Source organism: Bufo gargarizans, chromosome 2, assembly GCF_014858855.1.
Source record: "Bufo gargarizans isolate SCDJY-AF-19 chromosome 2, ASM1485885v1, whole genome shotgun sequence".
Taxonomy (NCBI): domain Eukaryota; kingdom Metazoa; phylum Chordata; class Amphibia; order Anura; family Bufonidae; genus Bufo; species Bufo gargarizans.
This window is the reverse complement of record NC_058081.1, coordinates 575,126,100-575,142,709: the sequence shown is the minus strand read 5'-3', so window position 1 is coordinate 575,142,709 and position 16,610 is coordinate 575,126,100. Positions and strand designations below refer to the sequence as shown.

The 16,610-nt window shown below is 42.1% G+C and overlaps 1 protein-coding gene across 4 annotated transcripts in view; it reads right to left on the bottom strand.

The window, feature by feature from the left end:
- Window positions 1-15,772: 15,772 nt before the first annotated feature.
- Window positions 15,773-16,610, bottom strand: part of NFRKB (nuclear factor related to kappaB binding protein) — a 44,985-nt gene continuing 44,147 nt past the window's right edge. For all 4 annotated transcript variants that reach the window (XM_044281744.1, XM_044281746.1, XM_044281745.1 and 1 more), the window contains one exon: window positions 15,773-16,190. In XM_044281744.1, coding sequence (XP_044137679.1) covers window positions 16,065-16,190 — 126 coding nt within the window. In that variant the 3' untranslated portion in view covers window positions 15,773-16,064. The remainder of the gene's footprint in view (window positions 16,191-16,610) is intronic.

The window sequence follows — 16,610 nt, the reverse complement described above, 5'->3', positions numbered from 1 at the left end:
TTAAAAGCAACCAGGGAAATGTTCAGGAGAGGTCTGTGCAATTCGGGTTTGCATAAAACCTGTTCTTAGGGCCTGTGTTGCTGGAGTGGGGAGAGAAGGGTGGGCCCCACTCCATCCGGACAGTCCGGCTTTTGGGCTGTCAGGTAATTACTCCTCAGGTGTGCTAGCCTGATATAAGGCTGAGAATGCAGACACAGCTCGCTCAGCCTGGGAACAGGTTACCTGCATGGAGCCTGTGAGAGCACTTCAAGAGGTACGGACTTTGCTATTTTGTTTGGGTGCTTGGTATTAGGCCGGCACTTGGTCAGGGAGGTTTCATGCTGTATAGTTAGAGCCGGACAGGCTTAGGATTTTTGTTGCTATGTTTTATGTTCTGTACCTCAACCTGACAATAAAACTGGCTGAGGTCAGTTAAACGAAGTTCCTGCCGTGTGGACTGTAACTTCGTCGGTGTGCCTGCTAAACTGTGCCTGTCTACCCAGGAGACGACAGCCCCGCTACCTAATCCCCTACACTACGTATTAGGTTTCGCCAGCGAGGATACCCAGACAGGGTCTTAAGGGGAGCTTTTAGGTCAGCACTTCATGAAAATAGAACTAGTCTTCTAACTCCAAAATCCAACCAGGTACAGACCCCGAGGCTAATCCGCCTAATTACTACATATGATAGGGCGGCATGTGGAATTCGAGAGGTTTTCTGGAAAAATTGGGGCATTCTTTTGTTGGATCCTGATTTGAGAGAGGTTGTAGGCGATTATCGACACCTCACCTATCGTCGTGGTCGTAGTCTTCGTGATAGATTGGTCTCTAGTGAATTTATACCTTCTTCCCAGTCTGACTCTACATGGTTAAGATCAAATGTCAAGGGGTGCTATAGGTGCAGTGGTTGTATCGCTTGCACCCATCTGCAGACCGGGAAGGTGTTCCGTAGCAATATCACAGGTAAAGAATACTTCATCCATCACTATATTAACTGCCGAACTCGCGGGGTGATATATCTCCTGACATGTGAATGTGGCAGGGAATATGTGGGTAAGACCATCCGCGAGTTCTGCAGAAGAATTGGTGAACACTTAAATGATGTTTCCAAGGCCAAAGGTACACCAGTGGCCAATCACATTCAGTTACCACAATGGGAAAGCCTGTATATCAGTTATGGGTATAGACAGAGTCTTCCCCCCATGGATTTATTATCTAAAAATCATGGCCCCATTGGGTTTGAATGAACAACTTTATTTGAGCTGCTACATTTGAAAGACTCTCTTTTTCCCCTTTTTGATTTCTCTTTTGGTCCTCATATTTAACATCCAGCTTTGTCATAATTGAGGCCGGTGGCCTTTTGGCTAGCCATTTATAGCTCTGTATTAATAGTTTTATTGTAGTTACTAGAGGCTCTGCTACACTGAGCCTCCATTGTCACCTTTGATCCCCGGCTCAATAGCCTGAGGCATCTACGTTGCAATGCATACAACCCGCCTCCTGATTGTACATGTAACCACCCCTGCTGCGGCGCGCCTGTGTTGTGGTGCGTCGTTGTGCTCCGTGGCCGGCCGGGTCCCATCACGTGACCTGTGCTGCTCCACTTCCTTGCATCCCACCGGTCACATGACTTCCTCCATTTGGTGTCACGTAACCGGAAGCAGGGCGGACCGGGAATACTGGCACGCTGTTCTTTGAATTTAAAAAGCGCTGACAGGTAGGCATTCCTTGCCGACAGCCGTTTAATTGGATATCACATATCCTGGGTCACACCTGGACTCAAGCAGGCTTCACCCACTGGTGCGCCTGTGCATAGGCTATTTGTGTTTTTTTTGGTGGCCTTGGTCCCACTGGCCTGGCCCCCCCTTTTTGGAGTTTGTGTTTCCTATACAAGCTCCAACCACTGCTAAATTTTGCTTATTTCTACCCCTTTTTCTAATGCAAGCTCTTTCTTTTGCTTGCCACTATTCATGTACATCTCCCCTGATGAGTACATGCTGAATGAAACGTGACACATCGGGAGTTTACCTCTAATAGGGTGTACTAGGGATACCGCCCGGGATTAGGGAAAGGTATACGGACGGGGACGCCCCTTGCGGGGCAAGTACATCGTATAGATAGGTAGGGTGTTTTAGCCCCCGCCCCCGCTTTTAGGGTGATTTAGGGACTCTCGGCTCCCTACTCCAATCTACGCCGAGGTCTATACGTTGGCATCATTTCTGAATGGTATCACTGCCCACCGCATGGAAGCCCATTTCTTTGAAAGTGATTCTACTATCCACTTCTACAGCTTCTAATGGGTGAGAACGTTCCTTTTACATGCAACTTGCCACTGTTACCATTCATTGTTTGTTTGTCCAGGCCCACCCGGGCTGACTTTTGTTTGTTTGTCCTTGAGGTTTTATCCTGGCTAGCGCTTCACAATTTTATATTATCAAATAAATGCTAAGTTTTACCCCTTTGTCCCCTAGGGGGATCAGTACATATTGATTTACAGTGAATACTTTATATTCACATATACTGACTTCAAGTTTACATTGTATATTTTATTACGGCACTCCAGTAAATTATGAACAAATGACTCCTTTAATCAGCCGTGCGGCACAACGTTTCGGCCCAATACTAGAGCCTTTTTCAAGCAGAGAACTCATACAAATAGTGACGTATATATAGGTAAAAAAAAAAAGCAGCATACAAATCATGTGATCCAATCCAGCCAGTGGGTGTGCACCAAAAACACAATACAATGAAAAAAGTGCATACAATGTATACAAAGTACAATATGTAATAAGGACATGGTCATATATATCCATCGTGATACAGGGTATATTAATCTTGTGAAAAAAAAAAACATATTAATCATACAAAGCTGACCGACCATGTCAGGTGATGAATAATGACCTAAAATACAGGGGGAGGAGCAAAAGAAAAGATAGCGCAGACATACTAATCGGGTAAGGTACACAATCAATGTATCATCTCGGTGTTGTGTACAGTCGTGGCCAAAAGTTTTGGGAATGACACAAATATTAGTTTTCACAAAGTTTGCTGCTAAACTGCTTTTAGATCTTTGTTTCAGTTGTTTCTGTGATGTAGTGAAATATAATTACACGCACTTCATACGTTTCAAAGGCTTTTATCGACAATTACATGACATTTATGCAAAGAGTCAATATTTGCAGTGTTGGCCCTTCTTTTTCAGGACCTCTGCAATTCGACTGGGCATGCTCTCAATCAACTTCTGGGCCAATTCCTGACTGATAGCAACCCATTCTTTCATAATCACTTCTTGGAGTTTGTCAGAATTAGTGGGTTTTTGTTTGTCCACCCGCCTCTTGAGGATTGACCACAAGTTCTCAATGGGATTAAAATCTGGGTAGTTTCCAGGCCATGGACCCAAAATGTCAAAGTTTTGGTCCCCGAGCCACTTAGTTATCACTTTTGCCTTATGGCACGGTGCTCCATCGTGCTGGAAAATGCATTGTTCTCAACCAAACTGTTTTTGGATTGTTGGAAGAAGTTGCTGTTGGAGGGTGTTTTGGTACCATTCTTTATTCATGGGTGTGTTTTAGGGCAAAATTGTGAGTGAGCCCACTTCCTTGGATGAGAAGCAACCCCACACATGAATGGTCTCAGGATGCTTTACTGTTGGCATGACACAGGACTGATGGTAGTTGCTCACCTTTTCTTCTCCGGACAAGCCTTTTTCCTGATGCCCCAAACAATCGGAAAGAGGCTTCATCGGAGAATATGACTTTGCCCCAGTCCTCAGCAGTCCATTCCCCATATTTTCTGCAGAAGATCAATCTGTCCCTGAAGGTTTTTTTTGGAGAGAAGTGGCTTCTTTGCTGCCCTTCTTGACACCAGGCCATCTTCCAAAAGTCTTCGCCTCACTGTGCGTGCAGATGCGCTCACACCTGCGTGCTGCCATTCCTGAGCAAGCTCTGCACTGGTGGCACTCCGATCCCGCAGTTGAATCCTCTTTAGGAGACGATCCTGGCGCTTGCTGGACTTTCTTGGACGCCCTGAAGCCTTCTTAACAAGAATTGAACCTTGTTCCTTGAAGTTCTTGATGATCCTATAAATTTTTGAATCTTAGTAGCCACAATACCCTTGCCTGTGAAGCCATTTTTATGCAACGCAATGATGGCTGCACGCGTTTCTTTGCAGGTCACCATGATTAACAATGGAAGAACAATGATTTCAAGCATCACCCTTCTTTTAACAGGTCAAGTCTGCCATTTTAACCCAATCAGCCTGACATAATGATCTCCAGCCTTGTGCTCGTCAACAAGACGATTACTGAAATGATCTCAGCAGGTCCTTTAATGACAGCAATGAAATGCAGTGGAAAGTTTTTTTTGGGATTAAGTTAATTTTCATGGCAAAGAAGGACTATGCAGTTCTTCTGATCACTCTTCATAACATTCTGGAGTACAGTATATATAAATTGCTATTATAAAAACTTAAGCAGCAACTTTTCCAATTTCCAATATTTATGTAATTCTCAAAACTTTTGGCCACGACTGTACATCCTACTGCGCCTGCTCAGACGAGTGCCAATCAGGCAACACTCAAGCAGCTGTGGACGTCATGCGTCAAGGGCAATTGCCGACGCATGCACGTTCCCCAGCTACCGCACCAGTGATCAGCTTAGGTGTGTTGAATATTCCGGGCATGCCCAGTGTGATCCAGGCACACACGCGCCATCTTGATTAATGGAAAACCACCCTTTCTCTGCAAGTCCACACTGCTACTGCCAAAAAACAGCTTTATTGCTGAGTATAACGCCGCCGAGAAGTAGGGATAGTTCCCATCACAGAGCTCCCACCCTACCACTCAGGGTAAAATCCCGAGGACCACCACAAGTCACGCGGCTATCCAAGGGGGATTATTCTGAGAGTCGTGCGGACATAGTTTCACTCAGGAGGGATCTCCTCCAGTCGGTGCACAGGTGACACAGAGGGCAGAACTCTGGCACTCTTCGAGCAGGGCAGTGTGTACTATAATAAACACTGCATATAAAAGTGACTCCTTCCCGAAAGATGTGCTGCGTCCAACTTGACCTTTATTCTCCATCCCTTCTGTTTCAATAGTGCAAATAATCTAAAAAAAAATAAAATAAAAAAAAGAGGAAAGAAAAATTATCAATAAAGCAAGAAATATTCTAATTCTCCATGTATACACACAGGGCACTGAAATGCAAATCACGGGTCCAAGGAGGCAAACCACACTTTATATAATATCCCCAAAATTATACTACCCAACCTAAGTATCCACAGTAGCTCCTTGTGTTTTAATAACTTGGATCTATTGCCGCCACGTCTGGGTAGGGGTATGTGATCAAGAATCCAGCACCTCAAGTCACTTTCCCTGTGCCCAGCCTCAGCAAAGTGTTTGGATACAGGCAAGTCAAGAAGTTTTTTCTGATATTGTACCGGTGATTGCTGAGGCGGGTAAATGTCTCGCCCACGTAAAGTAAATTGCATGGGCAAGGCAACACATATGACAAAACTTGAGACACAGGTTAAATGAAACATAATATCATAAGTCATGCCTGTAGTTGGATGTATAAATTTCTTCCCTTTGCGAATATATCTACAATTGACACAGCCTAGGCAGGGAAAACAACCCAGCCCAGGCTGTGTCAACGTAGTCTGTCTAGAGGCCCCCTTGGCACCAATATCAGCCTTAACCAGCTGGCCTCGCAGGTTCCCGGAGCGTCGATATGAAAACAATGGTAGATGTTTGAACGCAGGAATGTTCTTAAAACAGTTACCCAATATTTCCTGATAATTCTGTTAATGGAAGGACTAAGTTCATTGTATACCGAAACAAACGGAATTCTATCAGGTTTCTGAACAATTTTCTGTTTGGATAACATGTCTTTCCTATCAAGGCTACGAACCTTATCCATATGTTCCACCAACAACCGGTGGGGATAACCCCTATCTGAGAATTTGGTGGCCATGGAATCAAGGGCCAGGTTAAGTTTAGCCTGGTCAGTCACAATACGTTTTAGCCTGAGAAATTGAGAAAAGGGAAGCGACTGGATCATCTTCCTGGGATGGGAACTATTATAACACAAAAAGGTGTTAGTGTCAGTGGGTTTGGTATACAATTCCGTGTGAAGTGTGCCTCCACTGTATATAACCCTGGTATCCAAAAACTGGATCTCAATATTGGAATATACAAGTGTGAATTGCATATTCTTATCATGATTGTTCAGAAACACATGAAAGTCATTCAGTTCAGCCTCATTACCAGTCCATATGAGGAAGATGTCATCTATATATATATCCACCACCCCAGCAGCATGATTACGTTATTATTTTCTCTTTGCAATTAATCCTACTATTGCTTGTAATTTTTATTAGATGAATTGCTAATTGATTGCCGCTGGGATCTTTTCTTGTCTTTTCTTTCCTTCCTTCTCTTGTTTCATTTATTTCTATCATGGACAGCTGTCCAGTGTTGATTTTGGTAATTAAGGCAATGTGATGTCATTTCCGCCTAGGCGGGCTATTTAAATGCCGTGTATTCATTTATGTTTGTACCACATCCCTTACGTTTGAGAAAGGCTCCAGACGAGAGTCGAAACGCGTCACGATCCAATGTGACATTAAAGATTTTCTTTCTTCAAAATACAGTGAGTGCCGGTCTCTTATTTGCTATTATCCTGGGATCGAGATCTCGGACACGAGCACCACGCCAGCTATTACGGAGTGCCGGCTGATCATTATTTGTTTGTTCAATTCGCCTTCAGCGCGAGCACCTGTGGATTTTCTTCAATGAGTTATTTTTCTTACACGGATGAAAGGGCACGTGAAATCGTGTCCGGTGTAACCGCCAATGTGGACTTTCTTAAAATTCCTCCAACCGAATTCCGGGGGAGAGAGTTGGAGAAGGAATTGCGGAGGTTAACCTCATGGGAATTGCATGTATCCACCCTGGCTGAGTATTGTCGCTTGCAACGTATTCCTCGTGGACTGAGAGTCCATCTTCGACCCACTTTCTTTTGCGACAACCTCGAATATTGTAATCATTTTGCAAATATCCTCAACAAATGTTCTACAGATCTTATGGTATTAACCATTGAATTCCTCACGGAGGCTATTGCTACTAGCAAACTAAAAATTGTGTCTATTGAAGCTCAGTTAAAAGATGCATTACCAGCGGATGAATTAATTACCTTGAAGACAAAGGTTGATAAAATCTGCACCGATCTCAAAAGGGACATCGAAACAACTAAGCGGCAAAAGTTCATCAGAGATTCTGAGGATTATCAAAGTAAACGCATCTACAGATGGCAGGATCTATCAGGCACAGCAACTCCACTATTCCCTCGTTTTCAGCGTCGAACAGGCTCCATGTCTTCTGGGTCTGGCAGCGACTCTATCACTGGAACCCAACGACCTTCTTTTTTAGGAAGACGCCGACAGCGACCCCCATCAAGAAGAATACCAGACGAGCAGGACGTCATTATCGGCGGTCTCGATGCTCCCAGGATAACGCGCTCTCAGGTACAGACTCACATCAAACTTTAGTTTTCAATATTTCATCTAAAAACCTGAGTCTAGTGCAACTTAATGTACTTGAAAAGGGCCTGTCTTTTTGTCCTACAGCTTCATTTGATAGTTTTTCATTAGACATGGACTGCCAAAGGTTTTTTCGAAATATTAGGCTGAAGGCACATTTTGCAGATGCTGATAAAACTGCTAATGTAGATGCTAATGACAATGAATATTCACTTAATTTACATGATTTTGGTTTACGATTGAAAAGTAGTTTTCAACCGCCTAAGTCTTATCATCCTGTTGAGACCTTTGTCTCTCTTGTTCAACGTGACCTTGCAAGTGCTTTGCAGGATTTAAGACAAAGTGGTTGTCATTTAACTCATAATCTCTCATTGATTGAGAAACAAGCTATTGATGATCTTATTCATGACAACACTTTGATTCTTAAACCTGCTGATAAAGGTGGGGCTCTTGTCCTTATGGACAAAAGTTACTATACTGCTGAGATTCTGGGCCAGTTAGCCAATACTGCAGTATATCAACCACTACCAGGGGATCCTGTTTTTGCCATCAAAAATAAGCTTTGTGCCTTGGTTGACATGTATTTACAAGACAAAACGATAGACCCAAAGTTGGGCCGTTTTTTGATCAATCATCATCCTGTCACGCCGGTGTTTTATACACTTCCAAAGATACACAAATCGTTGGATCAGCCCCCTGGTCGACCAATTGTGGCCTTAACAGACTCTATTTTGTCCCCTCCAGCTATTTTACTAGATAAAGTTTTGACACCATTGACTAAAATCATGCCCTCCTTTATTCTTGATACTAATGATTTTCTAAAACAGATTGCTACATTGGCATTACAGGATGATGACTTATTGGTAACGTTTGACGTATGCTCTTTATACACTTCTATTGTCCACTCTAAAGGCATATGTGCGGTTGATTGGTTATTGTCTCTTTCCTCCTATACTTTACCCGAAAAAAAGTTCTTTTTGGATCTATTGGATATTATTTTACATGAGAATTATTTTTTATTTCAAGATACGTTTTACAAACAATGCTGTGGGACCGCGATGGGTTCCAATGCCGCACCGCCGTACGCAAACACATATATGGCGTGGTTTGAGGATCAGTATATTTACTCTAATAGTCTATTCAATTTACATTGCATTTTTTGGCGAAGATTCGTTGATGATGTGTTTTGCGTGTGGCGCGGCGGCATTGGATCCCTTTTAGAGTTCGCTGATCACCTAAACTCAGTGTGGAGCGAATTACAGTTTACACTACATTATGATGAACATAGAATTAGTTTCCTTGATACTGTGATTATGAAAGGAGTTGATGGATCGTTGGTCACAGATTTACATATCAAACATACCGATAGAAATTCACTTTTACATTATTTAAGTAATCATCCTCCTGCTCTCAAAAAAGCATTACCCCATTCCCAGTTTCAGAGGGTTCGTCGAATTGTTTCGGAAGCCACTATCAAGGAAACTCGCCTTGAGGAAATGAGTGATAGGTTCAAACATCGCGGATATCCTATCTCTCTGCTAAAACAGCAAAGAGATAAAGTCACTCCCCCAGTTAAAAATGCAAAAAGATCTCGTATCCCATTTATCTCAAAGTTTCATCCCTGGATCCAAAAATGCAGATTGATCATTAACCGCCACTGGAATATCTTATCTAGAGCTTATCCTTCTGTTGAGGAATTCCAAAACCGGCCACTCATTTGTTATAAACGTAATAAAAATCTACGGGATATGGTGGTGCGGGCTGATATTGGTAGTGCCCATATGACACAACGTCAAACTACTTTATCTACACCTAAAAAGGGTACTTTTCCCTGCCTAGGCTGCATACACTGTTCTAGTGTGATTAAAGGTGAATTTCTCTCACACCCACATACAGGGAAACAATTTCCCATCCGGGGTTTCTATACTTGTAATAGTAACTTTATTGTTTATTTACTTAAGTGTCCCTGCGGCTTACTTTATATAGGCGAAACTTCTATGCGTATGAAAGATCGTTTTTCTAAACATAAGTCCACTATACGCAAAAAGAATTTACTTTTACCAATACCGCATCATTTTGAGCATCACAACCATAATATCTCACAGTTGCGGTTTCAGATCATAGAACATGTACCACAACCACGTAGAGGTGGTGATAGGGTTAAGATGTTGAAGAAGCGTGAGTCCTATTGGATTCACACTTTGCAGACATTGGAGCCCAAAGGCCTGAACCGCGAGTATGATCTCCACAGTTTCCTGTAAATCTTCAAATTCTCTACTTCCTTGTCAGTATGTCATTATTTTTTAATGCAATATGCTATTTTACCATAATTGTGGATCAACATTATATTAATTAATTTCTCTTTTTTTCTTCCGTTTTTAGAAAACTTGAAGACATCCCAGCAGCATGATTACGTTATTATTTTCTCTTTGCAATTAATCCTACTATTGCTTGTAATTTTTATTAGATGAATTGCTAATTGATTGCCGCTGGGATCTTTTCTTGTCTTTTCTTTCCTTCCTTCTCTTGTTTCATTTATTTCTATCATGGACAGCTGTCCAGTGTTGATTTTGGTAATTAAGGCAATGTGATGTCATTTCCGCCTAGGCGGGCTATTTAAATGCCGTGTATTCATTTATGTTTGTACCACATCCCTTACGTTTGAGAAAGGCTCCAGACGAGAGTCGAAACGCGTCACGATCCAATGTGACATTAAAGATTTTCTTTCTTCAAAATACAGTGAGTGCCGGTCTCTTATTTGCTATTATGCTGCTGCCACCTCAGAACATGTCTGAAGTGGTGGGACAGATAGACGACATCCTCCTCATAACACCGCATAAATATATTTGCGTACGTGGGGGCCACGTGAGACCCCATAGCCACTCTGCGTTTCTGCAAATAAAAAACATCCTGGAAAAGAAAGTAATTATAATGTAGAATAATGTTCAGCAGATCAATAATAAATTCAGATGCATGAGAAGTGAAGGATGACAACATAAGCATTTTTTTAACAGCCAAAATACCACTCATGTACAAGTCGAAGTGTACAGCGAGGTTACATAAAAAGAGGCAAGTAGTACAGGGGACAAGTGTATCAAATCAATCTCACCGAGTTTAACCAGGAAGTCCGATGTGTCTTGTATGTAAGAACAACCCCCTGTAGAGAAATGACGCAAAACCTTGTAGAAAAAAAAATGGCTATATTACTAAAGATGGAATCAGACCCCGAGACAATGGGACGTCCCGGGGGATCAACCAGGGGCTTGTGAATCTTGGGTAACACATAAATCACAGGAGTGACCGGATGTGTCACCTCAAGATAATCACGTAGATCCCTGTCAATGGTACCAGTCACCATTGCCTCTGTTAAGCATTTACGTATAATACCTGCAATCTCAAATTTGGGGTCAGAGTCAAACACCCTATAGACTTCTCGGTCCCCCAGTTGCCTCATTATTTCTTGAACATATTTGCTGGTGTCCATGACAACGACCACACCCCCCTTGTCAGCCGGCTTCAAGGTGAGGGTGGGGTCGGACCTGAGTGACTCTAGAGCATCAATCTCAATAGTAGTCAGGCTGGGGTGTCTAAAGTCAAGATCCCCCCCGAAAGGAGAACCTGAGCTCAGACACCCCCTGCCTGACTGCATTAATATAAACTTCAACTGCTGGTTCATTAATGACAGGTGTGAAATTACTTTTTTGAAACAAGTTGAGAGACCCCAGCGTGAAATCACTGGTCTGGGGTTTCACAAACTTCTCTTGATCACAAAAACAATTTTTATTTTATTTAATGCAGCGAAAAAAGGAATGCAGGTTAGACTCAAGTTCAAACCAATTCATGTGTGAACTGGGACAAAATGAAAACCCTTTAGACAGAACACTCACTTGTGGGGAAGTTAATTCCTTAGAAGACAAGTTAACCACAGTCACTTTCTCTTCGCCAAGTGACCCTTGCTCACTGCGGGTCGGTCCCTGTTGCTGCGTAACTTGCCCATTCCTTCGGTGTCCACAACCGCCTCTCCTGACGCAACGTTGTGTTTTTCTTGTGTCTGTAGAGTGTTGTCTAAAAAAAACCTTGTTCCTCAGGTGAAGGCGTCTGTACAATCTTCCTCCTCTTTCTCATCTCTCTCTGCTGGGTATTGCTCTGTCTCTCTGTTTGCCAGATATAGACATTTTCCTTCTTATAGTCCTCGGGCATGCGCGGAATATTCAACACACCTAAGCTGATCACTGGTGCGGTAGCTGGGGAACGTGCATGCGTCGGCAATTGCCCTTGACGTCCGCAGCTGCTTGAGCGTTGCCTGATTGGCACTCGTCTGAGCAGGCGCAGTAGGATGTACACAACCCCAAGATGATACATGGATTGTGTGCCTTACCCGATTGGTATGTCTGCGCTCTCTTTTCTTTTGCTCCTCCCCCTGTATTTTAGGTCATTATTCATCACCTGACATGGTCAGCTTTGTATATGATGTTTTTTTTTTCCACAAGATTAATATAACATGTATCTCGATGGAGATATATGACCATGTCCTTATTACATATTGTACTTTTTATACATTGTATGCACTTTTTTCATTGTATTGTGTTTTTGGTGCACACCCACTGGCTGGATTGGATCACATGATTTGTATGCTGATTTTTTTTTACCTATATATACACACACGTCACTATTTGTACGAGTTCTCTGCCTGAAAAAGGCTCTAGTATTGGGCCGAAATGTTGTACCGCACGGGTGATTAAAGGAGTCCTTTGTTCATAATTTACTGGAGTGCCGTTCATTTTCTCGACTGTTCATTGGGGTAAGAAGCCTATTCCCTTAAGAGTGTGCACCCAACTTTTCATCATTTGCCAGTACCGCCATTTTTTATCAGATATATACACACACATATATATATATATATTTTTTTTTTTCACCTGTTTTTCCTAATTACATTTTTATCCATCTAAGTTGATCAATTACTTAATTATCTTTTCATTTTTTATCCTTCTCTCACCGAGTTATTTGAATTGGTAATATAATAAATTAACAGTATCACGCACATTGTGTCAATACACATGACCCTAGATATTTTGAGTGCCTCCCAGATCCAAAATTTACTATAACTTGTGCCAACACTTGTATACCGAGCATTGGTAAGGGGGGGGGAGGCCCCATTCCAGCTGCTGACTGTTTCAGACGCACTGAGCCGCGATCCTGCTGAACTCCATTAGGGAACAGCGGATCTAAGCTCCATGAACCCATAGCTGTCCATAGTGAGGTAATCACCAGCTGCATTACCCACTTCATCAGGGTTAGGAGCAAGCCAGGGGACCTCCACATAAGAGGTACTGGCATGGCCACTTATAGTCTAGGAAGGATGAGGATGAACCCAACGATCGAACCCAGGCCATCAGAGAACCCACCTATAGGCTCAGATTCCACCAGGTGTGTTCCGGGCTGCTAAGGGACCTCTACTCTGAGAGGTGTTAGCAAGGCTATTCGAGACCTGGAAGGAGAAGCCGGACACCCCCGATCCTGGTCCCAGCCTTAGGCCCTAAAAGTTCTTGTAGAATCTCTTCAACCCTAGAGCAGGAAATCTCTCTACGTCTAACCCCTGTAGGGACAGGAAAAACACTAGTAGGTGGAGGTGGGAGGGACCCTTTAACCTCTGTTTCCTGTCCCAAGAAGGTTAAAGGGGAACAACCTCCTCTTGTGCTGTCACGAGGGATGAACTGGAAAAATACTCTGCTGTTTTCAAACCAGCACCTGGATCTAAATACTTTGTAATTGCATGTAATTAAAATATTTTAAAGCTACTGAGTTATAGATCTGTATAGCGCCACCTGCTGCTTGTTTTTTTTCAGCACTACTGTGCTGAGATGGCCACACATGCTCAGTTCCATCCTTCAACTGCCTCCTGAGCTATGATAGGGACAGAGCTGCATCAGAAAGGAAATGAAGATAATACCGATCGAAGGGCACTCAATTATCCGGAAGCATACAGAATACTCCAATATATATTAATAAGACAACATTTATTAACTGAAAAAATAAAGATAGTAGGTTAAAATCCCGCACTAATGACGATCCGGATCTCCAATTTAGTATATACACAATGGACCAGATTTATCATGACTGACAGCTCACTCCACTTTCACATATGGCTAAAGTCAGTTTTAGCCAAGTCAGATTTATGATCGGCCCTTTAAGACTGTAATAAATGTGGTTTGACGGTAGCAGTTTATCCGTCAGTAAGCAGCTTTACAAAAGTCGCACATCTTTACAAAAAAGTTGCATGTTCTATTAAAAAGTCTCATAAGATAAGCATGGTCCTCACTGGAGTGAAATTGTGACTTTTTAAATAGTCCCAATAGTAAATCTGTCTAGAGATTCATTTACATAAGAAAACGCAAATTTGTGCGCAGTTTTAGCTTTTGGGACTTTTTCACTCTATTATTCTGCCCTGAGCTAATGATAAATCTGGCCCAATGTGTCCGTATAATGCCCTGAGTTCAAGGATGAACACCCAGCTCCTTAAGATGATGATATGCTATTATAGATTAGAGAGGTGCTGAATGTTGGTTCACACTCTCCATCATAACGCACATTATTTAAGCTGATTCATATAGATAAAAATATTTAAAAAACATTAAAAAAAACTTATGAATAAAAATATAAATGAATATATGAATTTATGACCATATAATCAAAAATAATCTCCTATTCAATTTAATTTATATATAGGACCCATACTCTGAATATAAGTTCCGTCTTCAAATGACAGAGAGAAAATCAACCACCAATTCGCATAGACTCCAGCCTGAAACACAAACATAGCGGGTGTGCCTAAGCAGTGGTAACGTAAATACTACTATATCTAAACGCTGCAATATTTGGCATGAACTGTCCTAACACCGCATTCAGTTATATTGAACCTTGTACTGAGCTATACTAACTTTGTACTCAGCCATACTAACTCTGCATTCAATCACATTGAGTTTGTTTGAAAGAGACTGCCAATTCATTATGGCCTCACCATTGAATCATAAGGAATAACTCGCCATTACGGTTTCCCTTACAAGTCCAGAGTAGTCAAGTGAACCATACCACTATTATGCTACAAATATACCAGTGTCTTACACAATACAGTTGAGGATACATGAATTTACCTCAACTATCCGAATTGGTGGTTGATTTTCTGTCTGTCATTTGAAGATGGAACTTATATTCAGCGTATGGGTCCTATATATAAATTAAATTGAATAAGATTCTTTTTTGATTATTTGGTGATAAATTCATATATATTTATATTCATAAATTTTATTTATGTTTTTTATGTTTTATCTATATGAATCAGCTTAAATAATGTGCGTTATGATGGAGAGTTTGTGAACCAACATTCAGCACCTCTCTAACTTATAATAGCATATTATCATCTTAAGGAGCTGGGTTCGTCCTTGAACTCAGGGCATCATACGGACACATTTTGTATACACTAGATAGGAGATCCGGATCCTCGTCAGTGAGGGATTTTAACCTGCATATTGGTCTATCTACTTTCTTTATAATTTTTTCAGTTTCAGTTAATAAATGTTGTCTTATTAATATATATTGGAGTATTCTGTAAGCTTCCGGATAATTGAGTGCCCTCCAATCTGCATTATCTTCACTTTTTTATATATCGGCAACGGGTGTGTCGAGGAGTGTGCACCCTTTCTATAGGTGGTGGTAGGTGGAGCCTCTGTTATTTTATATTTGTTTTAAATCAGAAAGGAAATGCCTCCAAAGTTAAACAAACCCTCTGAGCTGCCAACTTGATATAAATCTAGCAGAGCAATGAATGGGAAGATCTCTGGATCCATGTGCGATACAGGGCTGGGTAACCCCTACAACACGGATGGCCAACCTGAGGCTCTCCAGTTTTTGCACACCTACAACTTCCAGCATGCCCAGACTACCTTTAGCCATCAGCCTACAGCTGGAGAGCCACAGGTTGGCCCTGCCTGTCCTAGAAGGTCAAAATAGGCCGAGTCTTTAAGGGGTGAAATATAAATTAAAAAAAACCCACAACACTTTACAAATCTGTTAAAGAGCTACTGTCGTCTGTATACAGCTAATACGCAGACCTATGTGTTACCAGACTAGAGAGCCTGTCCGCATTACAGCTGTGCCCCCCCAAAGGAATATCCTGTCATAGGTGAGGACAGCGTTGCACCGGTCACTATGGGTTAGTCACACAGGTCGCTTCTGTCACAATATAGACACCACACAATCTTTTCTTTGATTCTTAAATATAATTTACATTTACAAGCAAAAGGTAAATATATATTAATTTTTTCACCATTTGCTATTACAGCATAAAAACATAAAAGTCCAAACAACAAAAAAGTCCACAGTGTTCACCAGGAACTGTACAATTTCGCAGCACTGCGCCTTCTCACGTTGAGTTCCACCAGCTGGGCTGGGACCACAAAGCTGAAGTTCTATCGCTCACTCTCTGGCCTCCAGTCGTCAGCTGGAGCACAGGTCAGGACTGGATCCAGTTGCTATTAGCCGAGTGTCTCCATCATTGAGGCTCCGTTGCTGGCTTAGGGGGAGGGGTGGTGGTTACTACAACAGTGGACACAGCCTTGGAAGCTGCAGACGAGGAGGCTGGTTGCAGATGGGAGGCAGGGACAGCTTGTATACGCACCTGGCGGACAGAAGGAGGAAAATGTTATTTTTACAACTTTAAAAGGGTCCTTAAGTTTGGCTAAATCACAAGCAGTTTTTTTTTTTCCTGCCATCCATGGTTTTGCTGCTTTTTTTTAGGCATTTTTTTTTTTAAAGACAGTGGCCTAGATTGAATAAGCTAGCGGATGGTGTGAGCGTAGACAGGCTGTCTAGACCTGCACCAGACCACAGGGGCTTAAAAAAAAAAAACACACACACACAACAGAATAACTGCATACATTTATTTATTTATTTTTTGGGCCACCTGCAGTTCTTGTAGCATTTTCTAGGAGGTTTGTGCAAACCACTGGCATTCTTCCCCTAAGGCAGGGATGTCAAACTCGTGGCCCTCCAGCTGTTGCAAAACTACAACTCCCATCATGCTTGGGCATACTACAGC